A 19795-nucleotide genomic window follows, 5' to 3' on the forward strand; every position below is an offset into this window, starting at 1 on the left:
TTTGGAAAGATTGGTGCCAATATAATAAAATCCGAGGCAGGGGTGGGAGCGGGGGGGGGGGGAGGGAGTGTGTTGGGAGGAGTGGGAGGAGAGCGGCGAAGGGGGTGGGGGAACGTGGGGGAAGCGAGTACACCATTTTACATCAACACTGCGAAAATGCAATCTAGCCTGGCGGAGGACCGGCAGCTGGGTCGGAGCGAGCGAGGGCTTTGCAGTCTCTGCCTGTTCCTTGTTCTGTCGCTCTTAAGTTTCTCTGTGTTTGCATAATAGCCGTGCATGCAAACCTCGCAATGCTCCAGGGCTCCAGAACAATAAATATACACATTTAAAGCCTTTATTGTCTTACGGTTCATGCCCCCGGTTTTCAACAGCTTAATTTCTGGTTGTATTTAACTAGTTTGCAAATGGATTTTTTTTTTTTCAGTTTCAAACTATTATTGAGGAAGCTCCCCTCCCTTTTTTGGCGGGGGAGGGGTTGGGGGTGGGGTAGGAGTCGGTATATTATTCCTGTAGCGCTGGGTTATATAAACACATTATCATTTGAGAGCGCCCTTGGCGTCCATCAGCATTGTAAACACGTACTAGTGTATATACTTCAAAATTAAAGAATGCACAGCAGAACCGGGAGCCTGAATTCATATTCAGAGCAGACTCGCTGCTCGCATTTATTGATTTATCATGCATCGTTTATTGTTCCAGTCCCTAAATGCAGTCGCTGTCCGTTCAATATTGTTTGCAAAATCCTGAGATGTGTGTGCATTGCTCACTTGTCTTTCTGTTATTTTTTTTTTTGGCTTAGTATTTTTTTTGCGAAGCGAACAAATGCATTAATATTTATATGTTTATATAATCGATAACCCACTTTCCCCTCCATGTAAATAGGCATCAAAAGATAATTTAACAGATTAGTTCTCGAAAACATGGCAGTGAGGAAGCGTAATTTAACTATCAAACAAATCTACATGTCTAATAACAGCAAATCTGCTAAGGAGCATTAGAAAGAGGAGCAGCGCCCCGGAATCTCTGCAGGAAATGTTCTTTATATTAGACATATACAAGCAGGTCCTGTCAGATACACCGCAGAGCTCGCCAGCCCTCGTCTCCTCCAAAAATCTCATCCGACGATCCACGCAGACAGGCGCTTTTGGAAAGAGGGAGATCTCATCTTCCAGCAGTTTTAGGGTGGAATTTATTTTTACAAATCTTCCTAGCCGCTTTTTGCCTTGATCCATCCGCTTCCCGCCGAGATCGGACTGAGCCTTCCTTCCGATTATGAATTTGATCACCTCATCTTCGGCGGGAAAGGCACATCGTTCTGACAGGAGCTGAAAATTGAGTCGTCAGAGAAATATTAGGACATATTTTCTATCATTTTGGTGCCGAAGGGGAGGCAAGAGCTCAGTTTTATATTGAGACATTACGCCGACTGAAGGCAGAGAATGCTTTTCCCTGCCAGGACCTGATGCAATCCATTCAAGCCAACAAGTTTGGAGAGAATGTTGAGTTCAATCAATTCAGAACGTCGAGATGGAGCCCAACTCACTCCAGGTATTTCGCTCTCCTCCGCTCCTCCGATCCCGGCACCCCCCGGCACCCCCCGGCCCCCCAGCTCACCCACACCTCTGCACCCACCCACACCCCCCACAAACTTTTCACCAAACTTTTATCCTCTACATCCACCAAAATCATTTTTATTGTTTAAAAAAAAAAAAAAAGCCCTGCACCGATCATACATACATAATGTAATTTCACCGCCTCAGATTGGGGAGGTGGGGGGGTGGAGGTGGTGGGGGGCCTCAGAGTTTGTTGTTTTTTTTTTTTTTCTTTTTTAGGGAGGCAGAAAATTTGTGGGCTTTATTATGTTTCCACCCAGTGTTCTATCTGTGGGTTCGTCTTATTAAGAGTGTGGATGTCTGTGTGTAAATGTGTCTGGGGATAGATGTTTGTGCTCTGATGGCTACATTATTTATTTGGTGCTTTTTTTTTTCCCCCTGCAGTGGGTCGGCTCACCGTGTGGCTTGCACGGACCTTACATTTTCTACAAGGCTTTTCAATTCCACCTTGAAGGCAAACCAAGAATTTTGTCCCTTGGCGACTTTTTCTTTGTAAGATGTACGCCAAAGGATCCGATTTGCATAGCGGAGCTCCAGCTGTTGTGGGAAGAGAGGACCAGCCGGCAACTTTTATCCAGCTCTAAACTTTATTTCCTCCCAGAAGACACTCCCCAGGGCAGAAATAGCGACCATGGCGAGGTGGTAAACCTATCTCTCCCTCTCTTCTTTCTTTATTATCCCCCCCCCCCCAAGTAATGCTTATTACAGGGCAAGCTTGAAAATACTGTATTCACTTCTGCAGGCGAGCAGGATCGACTGTTTTTTTAAAGGGGTAGCGCCACTAGCTGGGGCTCGAGTATTTTGCCATTGTCAGAGTTTGGCTGTCAGCTTTACAAAGAGGATCCAACTGCTGATTTTAGTCAAGATCAAATAACTTGTTCGAGAAGGGTTTTGTTCAAGGGTGTGTGTGTATGTGTGTGTGTGTGTGTGTGTGATCGTTCGCTCTCCGGCTACTGCCGCTGGAACATCACATGCTTTTTGTATTTCTTTTTCTTTTTTTTTTTTCTTTTTTTCTTTTTGCCTTTTGAAAAATTTTTACCTTCGAGTCTGACTCGATCGGGGCCCGGTGGATTTCTTTCGGTGGGTTTCGATATTGTTCACCTTTTTTTTTTTTTTTTTTAAAGTAAGTATTTGATATGTTTAAGAGGGCGGAAATTACGAAATGGAGGCAGAATGAGATCAAAAGCTATTGAGTTGGCAAAGACGTGTTGAATAAAGTGATAAATGACAGGTACTGGAATAATACATTCAAATAACTTGCAGATCTGCCCGGGCGGATTTCAAAGCGGTCGTGTAACCGGCACAAACACGTTAAGCATTAACAACTATCTCTCGCCCACTCCCCCTCCCCCCGACAAGCCATTTGATGTTGGAGTTTTCAATTACTCCACGCACCGGGGCCGCCTTCCAGCGCGATCGCGGGGGGTGTGCGGGGAGAGGCAGGGCCGAGGGGTGTGTGCTCGCCCCCCGGCCCCCGGCCCCGGCGCCCTGCGAGCCCCGACGGCGCTCCGGGGGAGGGCGGGGAGGGACCCAGCCTGCCCGGCACGCTTCCCCCGCCGCGCTGCCCGAGGACGCGGGAGGTGAGCCCGCTGTCACCGCGCGCCGGCTCCGGCGTGTCCGGGGTGACCGCAGTCCTGCGGGCCCCCGGTGTGGGCCGGCCGACCGCAGCGCCGCGGTGCCCCCGCCGGGGGAACTATTTTGGGGAGTCGTGCCCGCGGCGCGGCGGGGAGGGGCGGGCGCACGGCCGCCTGGCAAGGCTTTTGTGTTGCCACAGCGAGAGCAGGGTGATCAAACTGAGACTTGTGAGGGCAGCGAGCTCTGGTGCCAGGCTCTGGAGCTTTCGAGGTAGGGCGTCGGGAGCTCTGTGGGCAATGAATGGTGCCCCGATGCGCTCCTCCCGGGGCTCCGGGCCGCCCGTGCTCGCAGGTTTCCCGGGGCTCGCGGAGTTGGTGGTACTTTGGGCATCGCCGGTTCACTCCCCCTTCCCAGGATCGAGTTACCCTTCCGTGGTCTACGCTGCCTAATTACCGGAGTTCGCCACATCGCTCGCCCCCGAATCTGCCTTTTCGGAGATAAGCCCCTCCCACCTCCCCGCACCCCCCACCCAGGCTCCCCCCGCCGCCCTCCCGCACCCCCCCCCCGCCCTTCCCCACTCCCCGCCGCCTTTCCCGGCCAGCTTGGGGGTTTTAAACGTTCATATTTCCCGACGTCCGCCTGCAATTTTACAAACGTGTTGTTTAGCAATACTGTGAAAAATCCGGCAACCTACCAACAGGTTGAGCTCCGTCCCCCTCCCAAGGTCTCGCTCGGCCCCTCCCCCGAACAACTTTCCTGCGCAGCTGTCTTCCTCCCCCTCCCCCTCCTGATTTCTTATTATTTGCTTTTCAAATTTATTACTTCAGCATGGCCTGTGATCTGGAAAAGGGAAGGATTAAATATCCAGAAAAGAGCTGGTGCCTAATAGACTTCTGACTAAACCCAGGAGGAAATTATTTAGTGTTTTATGGGATATTTTGTGGTCATCCCCCCCCATTTTTTTTTTTTTTTTGGAATTGGAATATTTTTAAAGACCCCACATTGACCCCACGTGGTCTAATTTTAATTTCTGTTGGTGTAATTAAATAGTGGATTCTGATTGAAGAATAAAAGCCATAGTCTCCTAAGATTTCATCTTCTACAACTGTTGACAGTGAATAGATATATTTTTAAATACACGATTTCTTTTTAATTGTTCATTATGGGGAATTGACAGCGAACCATTGTAATGATCTGTGCGTTTTGTCACTGCTGTACGAGCCATACCTGAGAAGATTAATCTTGCCATTTAAAAGTAAACTCTAGGGGGTTTGTGGAGGGAGATGGCTCTATTTATAATCCTCAGCTGCATATACATCGGTTAATATTATGCATGATTTGTTTTTTAATGCTCACACGGCTGGTAATTAGCTGTATGATTATACTTGTATATTTCATTAGGACTTTGGCTGATGTCATTGTGAATTATTCAGCCATATTAAAACAATTTTCAATTGAGATAATGACACGCCTCAAAATTATGCAAATGCCGGCTGCATTGTGCGAAATAATTGTGACAAATGTAAAACAGGTAGAAAGTTTCCCAATGCAGATCGGTTTTCCACCCTGGTGATGTCATTTCCCCCGGCCTAAGTTAGTCATTCATTAGCAGCGAAGCAGCAGCCTTCTCTGGAGGGGAGCCCACAGAAACCAGCATTTACTGTTGGCACCTAGAGGGGGCAACAGGGCCCTGGCGTTAAGAAATTTGCTTTGTTTTCACTTACTCCATTAACTTGTTTATATACATTGAAATGATTTTTATTATTGATTTTAAATAGTTTTGAATGATGCATTTGCCGTTTGCAATGTGTAACTGAGAGAGAAAGGTTTCTTGGTGAATATGTGCTTGGAGAAAATGTTCAGCACATTTAATCAGCCAGTACAGTTTATTTTAAGTAACCAAATGGAGGTTAATAATTTCTTGATTGAGCTGACATCAGCATCCATTTCAAAAGGACAGCCAGGACTCAGAATGCTTTTTTTGGTTTAAGAGAATCATTCTGCCTTTTTTCTTCTTCTTCTTTTTTTATAATTTCTTGAAAAATAAAGACGTCAGTTCTAAAAGCAGGAAAATGATCATTGTGCAAGATTAGAAATAGCGTCCCTGTGTGGTTTGCTGTGATTTGCAGAACCCTTTTTGGGAATGTTTTCTCACTGATCCTTGTAGTAATAATTATATGGGGCTAGATAGGGCAGGGCTTTCTATACCCATTTTACAGATGGGAACGTAACCCTTGGAAGGGTTTTGTAGTTTGGTCAAAGGTCACAAGTCTAAACCCAGTCAGTCCTTAAACTTTAAGGCTAGTTATTTTTTTCCTCCCAATGAAAACCTTCCTTGAAACCATCATTTGAATGCATCATTCTATAAACATGAACTCATGTGGGCAGTCCCTTAGAACTGCCACTGGTCAATCAGTTTTGCCAAAGGCCATCAGATATTTACATAGTAAAAGCATTCTTCTACAAACTTCAGCTAATTCTAGCCAGTAAAAAATAACATAGTAACTCTGTTTTAGTAATTCGTAGTCCTCATTACCAGCTTATCGTTAGTTGTGATAATGACGGTGATGATTTGCACGCTTACATTGCATTGCTGCTGTCATATACTAACAGTGCCCGTGACCAGTGCTGAAGAGAAGCGTTTCTGGAAGCAACACGTTTTCATGCTACCACTGTTTGACCTTCAACAGTCAGACATGCGTTGAGTCTCGGTTTCTTCAGCTGTAAAGTGGGAGCGATAGTAAGGATGTCTGTGGCTCTTTGTGGACATCAAGGGGCATTATAGAGGCAAAAGCACTTAATATATGTAAAATGCTTAAATAGAACACAGTTATGATTATAGTGGTCGTAGCTCTAGATATTCTGAACTTAATAGACAGTCGTAAAACATAACTTTTTGGGTCTCCGTGGAAATTCTTGGACCCAATCGTGATCCTGTCTTAAATTACCATGAAAGTGAATAGCAGGACCATGTGCAAGGACTTAAGTGCCTTCAGTAATTACCCACAATTGCCACATTCAGCCAGGAGCTCTTCAGAGCAGGAAAATGGCAAAATAGGTGGGTAATTGGTCCTGTTACTGGGTAACTTCTGATTATATTCATTTTCAAATTGCCAAGTGCTTAATCTATTGGCAGTATACCCACTTGAAAAGGTAGATGTACAAGCTTGGATTTCAGCCTGACTAGCCATGGCTTGGGTTTTATGAGAAGATTTGCTGGTTACCTGCAACTGTGAGTGTGGATGGCTCAGCTAATGATGGCACAGAGGGAAGATCAAGCAGTCCTGGCTTGATCTCGCAAAATAGTTTGGCTATCACCACCCTAACCGTTTCAGTTAAAAATGGCTAAGCATGCATATTCCAGGGCCCCTATAAAGATCAACTCCATTCATTCAGGGTCCAGGATTCTGAATTTTAATATTTTATCACCACCCTAACCGTTTCAGTTAAAAATGGCTAAGCATGCATATTCCAGGGCCCCTATAAAGATCAACTCCATTCATTCAGGGTCCAGGATTCTGAATTTTAATATTTTATTTGTAAAACTCATTTTTTTTAAAAATTTGCAATTTGAAAGACCGGGAAGGAAAGAAGGAGGTAGGGAAAGAGAGAGAGAGGGAGAGAGAGAGAGAGGTGTCCCATCCCATTCTCTAGTTCACTTTCCAAATGCTCTCAGTGGCTGGGATTGGACCAGGGCTGAAGCTGGGAGCCAGGAACTCAATCCAAGTCTTCCATGTGGGTGGCAGGGAACCAATTATTTGAGCCTTCAGCACTGTCTCCAAGGATCTGTATTAGCAGGATGCTGAAACCAAGAGCCTGAGCAGTGAATTGAATCCAGGTGCTCCGCTGTGGGACGCAGGTGACTTCAGTGCGAGGCTAAATACCAGCCCCAGAATTCTGACTGTTTTAAACAGTCTGCTGTGGCTGTGTGATGCTGGGCAAGTTCTGAACTTCTGTGCCTCAGTTTTCTCATCTATAAAATGGAAATACAGTACTTTCTAGGATTGTTTAAAGGATTAAATAAGTTAGTATATGTGATGTGCCTACAATTGAGGTAGGAATTTGGTAGGTAAATTGATAATTATTGACTGTTACTATTATCATTAATATATTCATGTTACTATTCTCATTGAATTGTGAGCTCACTATGATACACCTTACTAGGGAAAGATTTTCTCTGTGGGAGAGTGGCACCTAGATTAGTTTGCTAGAACATGTGATCATCCAAGTCCTTTCAATCCAGGCCGTCTTTCCTCTATGTATGTTGGGTTTAGCTGTGTCACCAAAAAGTCTTCTTAAGGATTTACAGCTTACTGTTGAGGTATACTACCAACTGGATCAGCAGGATTTTTTCATAGATTATCTGATTTGATCATATCTAGGGTTAGGCACACTCATTCTGGAATCTGGAAGGTGTACTGGATTGGCCTTGTCTTTTTTTTTTTTTTTTTTTTTTTCATGGTGGTGAGGATAGTCGGTAGTTGGTCTGTATTCATGTGCTGAATTTTTAATGATTTCTCAGTCCTCTTAAATGATCTCACTGGCTTGGATAATGCATTACCTTTTCTGAGTCTCAGTTTCTTCATCTTTAAAATGGATTTAATGATCTCTACTGTGAGAATTAGAGCTAACCAGGAAAAGGGCCTGACATCCAGCATACCACTTTGGCATGACAGCTCAATGAATGATGGTTGCAGACATAATAGTTTTCTAAATTTATTCTTAGTAATCATCTAAAGTCAAGAAAAGGAACATCTTCACTCTCTACCTGGCAGGCCTTTTACTAACAGATAAAGAATTATATGGAGAGAACTTACTGCATTGTGACAGAGTTCAACCAACTAGGGACTAACTCTGGTCCAACTGCCTGATTTTGTAAACAGTTTTATTGGAGTGTAGCTACACTCATTTGTTTCTGCATTGTTTTCACCTGCTGTTGGGCTGGAACTCCAGAGTTCAGTACTGAGTATTTTTGACAGTTACCAGTTACCTTATAGTTGTAGAGTAGAAATACTTACTATCTAGTTTTTTATGAAAGTTTGTAGACCACTGGCCTTTGGGGTTGATCTGAAAGAAGGTACATGAGTGTATACCTGCTTCTCTTTCCAACTTGAGTTGGCTATAAGAGCCAGTAATATAAAAAAAATGTAGCATTACTAATATGTTTTTAACATTTATATGAGAGTACATAAAATGTTTGTGGAAAATGGAATTAAAAGGTAACACATGGGGTGGGCATTTGTTCCTGCAATTAAAACAGTGCTGGGACACTAGCATCCTATATAAGATTGCCTGGGATTAAGACCCAGCTGCACTCCTAACTCCATCTTTCTGCTAATGCACACCCTGGGAAGCAGCAGGCGATGGCTCAAGTAATTGGGTCCCTGCACCCACATAGGAGGCTTGAATTAAGTTCCAGGTTCCTGGCTTTGACCTGGCCCAGCCCCAGCTACTGTAGGCATCTGGGGAGTGAACTAGCAGGTAGAAGATCTGTTTGTCTGTCTTTGTCTCTCACTCTCTGCCTTTCCAGCAAATAAAAAATGTTTAAAAAATTTAAAAATATAATGCATATTTTCCCATGAACTGGTTAAAAGACCCCTCCTAATATACACAACTCAATATTGGGTCTAGGATTGTAAAATCTGGGAATGAGTGAAATATATATTAAACTATGGTTTTTTTTTTTTTTTTAAGAAAATAAATAATTTGAGAGGCAGAGAGGAACAGATAGATAGAGCTCCCATTTCCTAGTCCATTTCCCTCAGGTCCACAACAGCCAGGGCTGGGCTAAGCTGAAGCCAAAAGCTAGGGACACAACCTAGGCCTCCCATGTAGGCTATGGGAATGCAAGTACCCAAGCAATCACTGCCATGTCCCAGGGCACACTCCAGCAGGAAGCTGGAGACTTGAACCCAGGCATTCAGAGATGGGACCTGGGCATCCCAAGCAATGTCTCAACCACCAGGCCAAAGGCCCACCCCCACTCAAATTATGTTTTACGGTTAAGATCCAAACTCCAGCCAATATTGGTGTTTTCTATCTTGAGTTAATCAAAAACTACTTGCTGAAGGCTAACCATGAGCTTGGTGCTCTGCTAGGTGAAGTGACATATAAAACACTGTGATCTGTCCCCTTTTCTTGATAGGGACATGAGGTCAACACATTTAAAAAATATAAAAACAATATGGGACACTATATAGCACTTGGGTAAATTGTACTGGCAATACAACTACATGTAATATGTGTTCAAAGGAAGGCTCATGATTGTCGTGTTTATGGAAAAAACATTCATTCAGTTCCTCAGATGTGAAGACCTACTGTGTGTTTGGCTGTTGGCTACAAAGATGAAAGACACTGGCCCTAGCCCTCAAGGGACACACAGAGGAGCCTACCCTCATAGACAAGCCCTGGTCAGAGCCATTACCCTCTCCATCTGTGTTCCATAGTTAGCCTGGAGATTAAGATCACTATTTGTAGCCTGTCATGATCTTTCTGGAAACTAGAAAGTGCTGTTTTCATCTCTGATTTCTCATTCACTGGACCCATACTTGTAGAGCACCTACTATTTTAGGCCCTGGGAGTCCAGCCTGGCCGACACAAACAAGAATGGCTGCTCTCGGGGAGCTTGCAGTCCAGGGGCTGTTTTCCACCACTAGAGCACCTGGCACTTTGTAACTACCCGCGTTCTTTTTCCTTTGCCTTGCCACCCCCCTGCCCACAGGAGCTGCTCTCAGGACCACAGAGGTCCGCTGTAAATACCTCCCAGCCCCCAAGGCCTTCAGTGTTTGTTGATCTGAATGGCCACAGAAGTGAAATACCTACCTGCCCACAGCCCGTCTTCCTTAAGCTGGGCTCAATTTCCTTCTGGCAGAGGGCTGATCAGTCGCTCACATGTGGGCCCTCCCTCCTACTTTTTCTTTCTCTCCTAAACTCCATAGTCATTTTGCAAGTCAGGATGTGAAAACGTGTGAAGTGGTTATTTGGGGAGTACTCACCAAATAAATGAGCAAATATTCAGGACCGAATGATCAGACTGGAGCTAGCATCTCGATTTCTTTGGGTATATTTCTGATCTGAAGTGAGGAGCCCATTACAAAGCCAGGGCTGAGGGATGGCAACCTGTGAAAAGAGAGTCCTTCCTCACCCAAGTGGGGGTAGACAGCTCACGTGAGCCGGCGTGTTTTCCAGGCAGATGGTCTTAACTAGGCCACATATTTGATAGTGATTCAAAAACCGTAAGCAATTAAAACCTCTCTTGACATTTAGATTGTCAGGCACAGACTAAGGAAATGTTCTTTTTATGAAGTACAAGAGTCCACACATGTAAATACTTCGTTATTAATTATTAATAAAGCATACGATTGCTCATAGTGGCGTCTAGTGATAGATGACTGAGGCTCATTTATCAAAGTCTAGTTTTAACCAATATCCAGAATATAATTGCTTGAATCAAATGCATTCACTTGTCATTTTTTATAGCCAGGGTAGTTGGATATTTGCCATCTTGTACTCAGAATAATATTGTAGCTAGTGATTACCCATTGGCTTGGCTTTTACAGAAATTTAAAACAAATTTATCGATTGTTGGCTTATGGACTCCCGTGCCTCTCAGAGATGTGCTCATGGATTCCTGCATTTCTTGAAGAGTCTGCTCCTGTGCCCTGGCACCAGGGTGCATGTTTCTGGCCACACTTTAATCCTCTCTGTCCTGCTGGGAATTAGAACCCGGGCCCTAGCCTTCAGAGTGTGTCACTCACACCCTGGACTATGAGCATCAGTGCTGACAACACGTTGGAGCCATGCAGATGATGGTGATTATCAAAAAGGTATTTTAGAATCATGCTAATGGCATCAATCTCTTGCACATACTTAGGTAAATTAATTCTGCTTTTAAAATCAGATGCACCATTAGTGTTAAACATGGATATTTGACATTTATCATGCAGACTAGGATGGGTGGATTAATTATGTGAATTTTCTGTAGGATCTTGGTAGCTGTGTATAAATAGCGGTATGTGTCCTTGTACACATGACCATCAAATTCAAGGGCTCATTTCCATCCCCGAACCCCAGTCAGGAGAAGAAGCAGCAGAGGCTACATATTGCTAGTCATCTAGTGACCCCGTAAGCACCCCCTTCCTTTTGCATGACTCCCAGCACATCCTGGCTGTGAACCCCCCACCCCCATAGTTGAGTTTTAAGCCTGATCAGTGGCACTAAACATTAAACTCTTGTCTTTGAGAATAATAGGCTTTGCTTTCTACACCCTCAAGCATGTTGAGCTACTGTGCAAGCTGGAAAATAAAAATGTTCTAATTGTGTCTTTTAAATAAGCATAGGAGTGAATTAATTAGACCATATTTTGTCTTTAGTTGCTTAGTTACACAATAGTATTCCTGAGCACGAGTAAGATAAATTGGCTCTTTTTGTGCTGCTTGTCCCTTAATCATAATTACTGTATTGCTTAGGAGAGTAAACCATACATAGATTTTGAATTTTTTATTAATAGTCAAAAATATGCATATGATATATAAAGTATATGCTGTTCAACCTGTTTTATATGCTTTTATGTGGAAAGAAGTTTTATTGTGGTGGTAATATTTGCATTAGTTGCACAAAGATGTAGTTCTGGGAAATACATAATTGAAATGTTTTTGAATTGCTTTTTCTGGCCTTTTCAATCTTATTCAAAATAATAGTGCCTCCAGTCCTAGAGCAGTCATTCTCGTTTGATTTAACGTCTTTCTTTGCACTGTATGTGCAGTGCTCAGTTTCAACCCTGCAGAGCCTAGGTTCTCTGACTCGTGGGACTCATACATTGCACCTTCTGGGTTTTGGTTTATACTCTCGGGGGCTGAGGGCCAGGGGTCAGAAGTACGCTTGTGTCCTGCAGTCATTCTTCCAATGCCCTTCACACTTGGCACCCTTCCATAATCCTTGGAGACTTTGCCAGGGTTCCATCACAAGAGTTTGAGCTTGGACTGGAGAACCCTATATGCTTGCCTTGTAGGGTCTTACAAAATGAGATGTTACTATTGTATCTTGAATTTTCAGGCCCCTACCCCCAACCTTCACCAAGGAGGGCAGCAAGAATTAGACAGCTTGATACAGTTATTGAACAATGCCAGAGCCTGGCTTAGGACCCAGGATACATGCTTGATAAATGTATGTGAAAACTGACCCCATTGTTCTAGTCTGTTTGGAAAGCAAGTAAATTATTTACAGATATTTGTTAATTAAAGCACATGTTGTTTCACCAGCTCGAAAGAACACAGCATAACTGGAGACAAAGAACTCCAGAATTCTGTGTATCCTTTCAAAGAGAGTACTATGTCTTAAAAATGTGTACATATAGGGTGGGGTCAATGAGGAGCTGTTGGTCAAAAGCTACAAACTTTCAGTTCTAAGATGACTAAATTCTGGAGATCTAATATACAGCCTGGTGACTATAGCTAATAATACAGATTTGATATGAAAATAGATCTTACCCCAGACCCAAAAAGGATAACTTTGTGAGGAGATGGATGCTCATTAACTTGATTATGGTCATCATTTTACAACCTATTTCAAATAATCACATTCTGCACCATAAATATGAACAATTTTCATTTGTCCTTTATACTTCAATAAAGCTGAAAAATAACAAACAATTAGTATGTACATATATGTAGGTACTTTAAAAAGTTCATGGAAATGGAATTTGTTAAATTTTAGTGCAAAAATTTTTTAAATGCATGCATATAAGGCATGTTGAAATAATTCATGGGAAACACTCTAAAAAATCATTGGTAAGGCTGAGCTCTTTGGCTTTGCCATTTGCAGGCATGTTCAGTTTTAGACATGAGGAGCCAGAGGTCACATGGTATTGACAAAGATGATCAAGCATTGTTATGGTTATTTAATGTCTAAAGTACCATAGACATTTTAGTATATAGACTTGCATGATATACAAAACTGAAGGATTGAGGAGAGTGAGTCCAGCCACCTTTATTTAATAGATGCAGAACCAAAGAAAATTCTTGGACAGCTGCTCAGAGCTTTCAAGTGACAAAAGTAGAATAGAACCCAGCACCCTTAGCCCCAGTGCTCTGATCTGCTGCCTTGGGGAGAGGGCCACTCTGTTGAAAAGTAGGCAAGTGTTTCCCTGGGATGGGTTTGGGATGGGTCACACCAGTGACTGTTTTACACCAGAGGATGGTGTTGAAGAGGGGCATCAGTTTTATAAAATCGCTAGTGGAGAATCTAGAATGACCAGAATCTTCCAGGAGGGTCAGTGATTACCCAGAACACGAGCTGAAATTCAGGATCCCAGGCTGTACCTCACCTTCATTTCCATCATCTTACTTGAAGCCAAGACAGAGATAATTACATTGATACCATAAAAGCCTTGCCAGAGGGTGGCAATCTTGGTGATACATGGAACTGAATTTTCTGCCAACATTCACTACCCATGGATGTTTTCATTCATTCAGAAATGTTTATTTTGAATACCATATTCTACACCAGGGATGGAATAATGAGAACAAGGACTAATACACAAAGATTTCTGTTCTCATAGAGCTTATTGTCTCTCCTGTTGTGAGAAGAAATAAGTAATGAAATCAGTGTCACAACAGTCTCCATTTCTTAAAAGTTATCTGTCAGGCATTGTGTATCTATTAATATATAAATTAAATACTAATAAAATATCTCATTCAATTCTCATAGATATTCTTTAGATTGGTAGTATTTTGAAATTTCTTTTTTTTTTTAAGATTTTATTTATTTATTTGAGAGGTAGAGTTACAGACAGTGAGAGGGAGAGAGAGAGAGAGGTCTTCCATCCACTGGTTCACTCCCCAAATGGCCGCAATGGCCAGTGCTGCGCCGAGCTGAAGCCAGGAGCCAGGTGCTTCTTCCTGGTCTCCCATGGGGGTACAGGGGTCCAAGCACTCGAGCCATCTTCTACTGCTTTCCCAGGCCATAGCAGAGAGTTGGGTTGGAAGAGGAGCCGCCGGGACTCAGAAGCGGCACCCATATGGGATGCAGCGCCACAGGTGGAAGATTAACCTACTGTACCACAGCGCTGGCCCCTTGAAGTTTCTGTACTTTGTAGATCATGAAACTGAGTCCAAGAGAGGTTAAATAACTTCCCCAAAGCCATATAGGTGAGACTCAGAGCCAGGATTGAAACTCAGATTCTCCTGGGACTACTGGGTAAGCTTCTTTTCTCCCTGTAACTTTAGAATATGGGGAGAATTCCCAAAATTAGGACTTTCATTCTATACTGTCCAATTCTATATTTGAGCCTTTGTGAAAGCTATCCTGCTTTCTAGGAACTTACATATCCCACACTTGTGCAATAATTCGTAAAAGGGCTCTTTAAACGCATCCTGGTGCCTTTCTCACATTTCGGGTCAGAAGTGTTTCCACTTTAATACCTGCCAAGGACCTTCTGTGTACAGCCCTCTGGGGCCCAGGAGAGGCTGGAGGTGGAAAGCCAGGCAGATCCTGCCCTCTTGGAGCTTACCATCCACTGAGGAGCACACACACGGTCAATCGAGATCACAGACACAGGGTTTGTGGTGTGCTCAGAGTGGTGAGGGTAAAATAATGGGACCTATGATAGGGGTTCTAACTTTATTGAGAAAGCCTTGGGAGACATTTGGGAAGAAATATTTTTTGATTATCCATCTAAATGGATTACACGGTGAAGAGGTTTCTGGCCAAGGCATAGAGGTGGGATCAACCCGTCACCCCCGCCTCAGGACAGTTTTGGACTGGACCCAGCCTTGGTGAATCCAGTAACCAAATTTAAGCTGCCCTGATGCCTGCTGCTTACTGTTCTAGATCTTGTCTAGACGGATCCCTAGATCGCATTTTCAGAGCTGATTTTCACTGCTTTGCTGGAGAGAGGATGGAAAACAGGGCACACTAAGGCCCAAATGCCAAATCTGGCCAACTGCCTGTTTTGGTAAATAAATTTTTATTGGCACACAGCCATGCTAGTTGTTGAAAAATGATCTACAGCTTTCATACGATAGCAACATAGACTAGATGACACACAGAGCCTAAAATAATTGCTACCTGGCCCTTAACGGAAAATGTTTTCAACTTCTAGTCTAAAATAATATATTTTTCAAAAAATATTCATCTATTTATTTGAGGGAGAGGGAGGCAAAGAACTCCCAATGGCTCGTTCAGTCCCCAAATGCCCACAATGGCTCGACTGCATTGGCAGCTAGAAACTCGATCCAGGTCTCCCATATGGGTGGCAGAAACCCAATTACCTGAGCCATCACCAGTGCCTCCCAGGGACTGTGTTAGCAGGAAGTTGGAGGCAGGTGGTAGAGCCAGACATTGAACCCAGATACTCTAGTGTAGGATGCAGGTGTCTAAGCAAAGTTTTAGCCACCAGGCTAAACCTACCACCTAAAATAATACTATTAAAGTTAATAGTAGTGACCAGCATTGTGGGGCAGTGGATTAAACCACTGCTTGTGTCTCAGGCATCCCGTATTGGAGCACCAGTTTGAGTCCTGGCTATTCTGCTTCTAACCCAGCTCCCTACTGATGTGCCTGGGAAGGCAGAGGAAGATGGACCAAGTACTTGGGCCCCTGTTACCCACATGAGAGACCAGATGGGGTTCTTGGCTGGCTCCTGGCTTAGACCTAGTCCAGCACTGACTGTTGCAGCCATTTGGGGAGTGAACCAATAACAGATTTCTCTCTCTCTCTCTCTCTCTCTGTCACTCTGGCTTTTGAATGAATGAAAAACTAAAACATTTTTAAAAGTTACTAGTAAAGCTAGGTTCTTAGAACTTGATGTGTGACCTTTATTTTCCCTTTATAACAGTAATACTATGAGATGGCTTTAGCCATCTCCATTTTGCAGAAGGGTATTCTGAGTGGTTAGGTAACTTGTCCAGGTTTCTAAATTCATTCATCAGGCAAATAACAGATTGAATAGGAACTTAAGCCATCTTGATTGCAAAATGCAAATGGCAGAAACATTGTGCTGTCCTGTTGACAAGTAGAGGGAATGGGGTGGTATCAGAGAGGTAAGATCAGATTAACTGAGGTTTTACTCTGTAAAGTAGAACGGTACAGCAGCTGTATCCATCCTGCAAGGTCCTTAGGACATCTGGCCTAGTGGTTAAGATGTCACTTGCGATGCCAACATATTATTTGGAGTGCCTGAGTTTGATGCCTGGTTCTGGCTCCTGAGTCTAGCTTTTTGCTAATGAAGACCCTATGCAGCAGATGATGGGTTCCTGCCACCCACTGGGAGACCTGGATTGAGTCCCCAGCTGCTCGGTTAAGCCTGGCACAGTCTCAGCTGTTGTGGGGAATTTAGGGGAATAAACCAATGGATGAAGCTTTCTCTCTCTCGGTCCCTCTGCCTCTCAAATATTTTTAAAAGTCATTCTCTCTATGACACCTTCCATTGACCAGCAGAAATGGACTTGTGGAACAGGGGTGCTTGTGCAGATGCCCACTTGGACAGGCACATACGTCAATGAATAAAGCAAGGATGAGTAGAGGAGAAAATGCGATGTTTGTGGGACCTAGGAAGAGAATAACTCATTTAAAGCGTGTCTCTAAAATACTGCTCTTCAGGTTCTGCCTATCATTGTTGAGCAAGAATGTCCTCCAGTATTGCCAGATACTTCCATTTTTCAAGAGAAGCCAAAAATCCAGATTTCTGTGTAATTTTAGTTGGCTCTTCAATGCACTTTTAAAAACACTGTCTGTGCGCCAAACAAAACATGTCTTCAGTCCAGATGTGACTGCCACCTTGGACTCTCTAGAGCAATGCTTTGGACTGTTACAATTTTAAAAGCTTTCTCATATTTGGAACCTTTTCTGTAATTAAAATGAAAAGAACCTGTTGGTCCTAAAGAGACAGTAAACAAAGGGATAGGGACAGGGAGGTGAGTTAAACACTCGCTATTGTCTTTAGCCAGGGGTCTAGGGACTGTGGAAACAGGAGGAATGAATGTGCAAGAAGATCTTGACTATCCAGGGGCCCACATTTAGGCTTGTGAAAGGGAGCAGGGATGGCAGTGAGGAAAGAAAGGAGTGGGAGTGGGGGACGTGGCCTCTAGCTATCTTGTAAGGTGTCCTGGAGAATGGGAGCTTGGGATAGGAGGAGCCCTGGAAAGTAACTAGGGCTTTATGGGTAGAGATTTCTGATAGTGGTGGTGAGAGAAGGAGACTTCCTAGGCAGAAGGAGAGCTATTTAGGCAAATAGGAAGAAAGGACCTACCCATCCTAGAGATAGTCTGGGTTTGGCAGGACAGCAGAGGTCTGGTGGGAAATAAAGCCAATAAAGCCAATTTCTTTCTTTCTTTATTTTTTTTTTAATTTTTTTTTTTAATTTTTGACAGGCAGAGTGGACAGTGAGAGAAAGACGGAGAGAAAGGTCTTCCTTTTTGCCGTTGGTTCACCCTCCAATGGCCGCCGCAGTAGCGCGCTGCGGCCGGCGCACTGCGCTGATCCGATGGCAGGAGCCAGGTGCTTCTCCTGGTCTCCCATGGGGTGCAGGGCCCAAGCACTTGGGCCATCCTCCACTGCACTCCCTGGCCACAGCAGAGAGCTGGCCTGGAAGAGGGACAACCGGGACAGGATCGGTGCCCCAACCGGGACTAGAACCCAGTGTGCCGGCGCCGCAAGGTGGAGGATTAGCCTAGTGAGCCGCGGCGCCGGCCTAATAAAGCCAATTTCAGAGTGTACCATGTCACATGGACTTGAGTCTGTAGTCAGTGCTGAATAATAACTGCCGTGGGGGTGCTTTGTCTTTCTAGTTAGAAAAGCCCAGTAGAATGGAGTTTTAATATTAACTCTGACACTTAGTAGCTGTGTGTCATCTTGGCCAACTTGTTTAATTTCTCTGGTATCTTGGTTTCCTTCACTTTTGTTTTAATTTGTACTTATTTACTTTAGTTTTATTTGAAAGGCAGAGAGACAGAGATCTTGCATCTAGTGGTTCACTTCCCAAATGGCCACAACAGCCAGGACTGGGACAGACGGAAGCCAGGATCCCAGAACTACATTAGGGTCACCCACACGGGTAGCAGCAACCCCAAGCCTTGTAGTTTCATCGACTGCCTCCTAGAGCGCTCATTAGCAGGAGGCTGGATCCGAAGCAGGGGTGGACTCAAATCAGGCATTCTGATGAGGGAGGAGGGCATCTCGAGTGGCGATTTAACGATTTAACCACTGCGCCAAAGGCTCACCACCTGTTGTCTTAGTTTCTTATCTGTAAAATGGTTTAATCTTGTTGGGCTGAGAATATCAAATGGCATTTATTGGGGCTTAGAGCACGAAACCGTCACCTGGCTTATCCCAGGCCTTTAGCAGATGCTTGCTATTGACCCACCCTTTCTGGTCAGAGACCAAATCCTGACTTTTGAAGACATAGTGCTAGACTGTTTTTAGCCCCTTAATAAGTAATTTATTGTTGAGTCATTGGATTATTATTTGAAAAACAATAACTAAGAAAACAATCGTTTTAAATAGAGTTAATGTCCTGGTTCTTTGTCTATCCTAAGAGACTATTGTGTTTTGCTTGAAAGTTTCTGACCCGTGTTTGAGGTTTCCAGGCCCTGTGGTGGGGTGGCAATCAAACTCATTCGGCTGGGTTCCTTTTAGGTCTTAAAGGAGCTTTAGGGGCCTTCTCTTCCGTTAGCCACACAGAACAGATTGGAATGGGAGGACGATGAAGTCAGGAGACAAAACCTGCATTCCAGATGTTCTTTCTGAGTATGCCAGACAAAGTTCAAACTGGTGCTTCCCAGGTCCCCCCTGCCCTTTCGTGATGCAACTACCAGGAAACCTGCTGCTCATCTGGTGAGTGTGCAAAACACTGAATTTATATTAAATACACCCACTTTCCCTCCATGTTTAAAAAAGCCTCTCCTAGTTCTTATTTTTAAAAAATCCCTTATTTGAAAATTGTGTCATGCCCTTGCTGCTGCCACCTCGTTTCTGCTGATGGTGCTGGGGAATGTGCACTCCTGCCCAGCCCTTTTGAAGATGTCAGAAGCACCAGCCCAAGGATGTCAAGGGAAGGGTCCCGGCCAAAATGACTGGGGATCTTAGAAGGATCTTCAAAACAGAGACTGCCTGCTGGGCCATTAAATCCTTTTGCTTTGGGTTAATCCCACAGCGTATATCAGATTACTAGGTTTCAGATGAAAACACTGCTGTCTTACTCAGTCTCCTCACCAAATTATCCCAAAATACATGGGTTATAAATACAGAAAATAATTGCATTCTGTATGTCTTAAGTGAAATAATCTGTTCCATTCTGCTGCTTCTGAATGTTCTCCATAATAGTCTAATTGTGTTCTGTGCTCCTGGGGACGGAATGTGTGTTCAGCAACAATACATTGGGTTGTAAAGTATGCACCCCCAACTCTCAGCAGGCAGAAAGAAGGTTCTGGTAAAAAGGCTGAGGATGTTTTTCTAATGCAAATTCTATGAGTCACATAGAATGGTAGTGTCTTTAAACATTATCAAGGGGCTCTGTTTTATTTTTTCTTTAGAGTGTAGGTCCTGTTTCTCACTCTGCATTTTCGATGTTACAGGATCAGTAATTCAACAGACAGCCAAGCAGGTGTTCA

At 43.8% G+C, this 19795-nt stretch overlaps 2 protein-coding genes across 2 annotated transcripts in view; one reads left to right on the forward strand and one right to left on the reverse strand.

The window, feature by feature from the left end:
- Positions 1–688: 688 nt before the first annotated feature.
- Positions 689–12085, reverse strand: LOC133775803 (uncharacterized). The gene is made up of 3 exons (XM_062214290.1): positions 11891–12085; positions 3883–3975; positions 689–1325 (listed from the first exon to the last, which is right to left on the reverse strand). The coding sequence occupies exons 1-3, from the start codon at positions 12083–12085 to the stop codon at positions 942–944; spliced, it is 672 nt and encodes a 223-aa protein (XP_062070274.1). The 3' UTR covers positions 689–941.
- Positions 1446–19795, forward strand: part of ARID5B (AT-rich interaction domain 5B) — a 178794-nt gene continuing 160444 nt past the window's right edge. Inside the window, exons 1-2 of the mRNA XM_062214588.1 lie at positions 1446–1548; positions 1998–2252. Of these exons, the coding sequence (XP_062070572.1) occupies positions 1528–1548; positions 1998–2252 (276 nt within the window). The 5' untranslated portion in view covers positions 1446–1527. The remainder of the gene's footprint in view (positions 1549–1997; positions 2253–19795) is intronic.

Source organism: Lepus europaeus, chromosome 17, assembly GCF_033115175.1.
Source record: "Lepus europaeus isolate LE1 chromosome 17, mLepTim1.pri, whole genome shotgun sequence".
Taxonomy (NCBI): domain Eukaryota; kingdom Metazoa; phylum Chordata; class Mammalia; order Lagomorpha; family Leporidae; genus Lepus; species Lepus europaeus.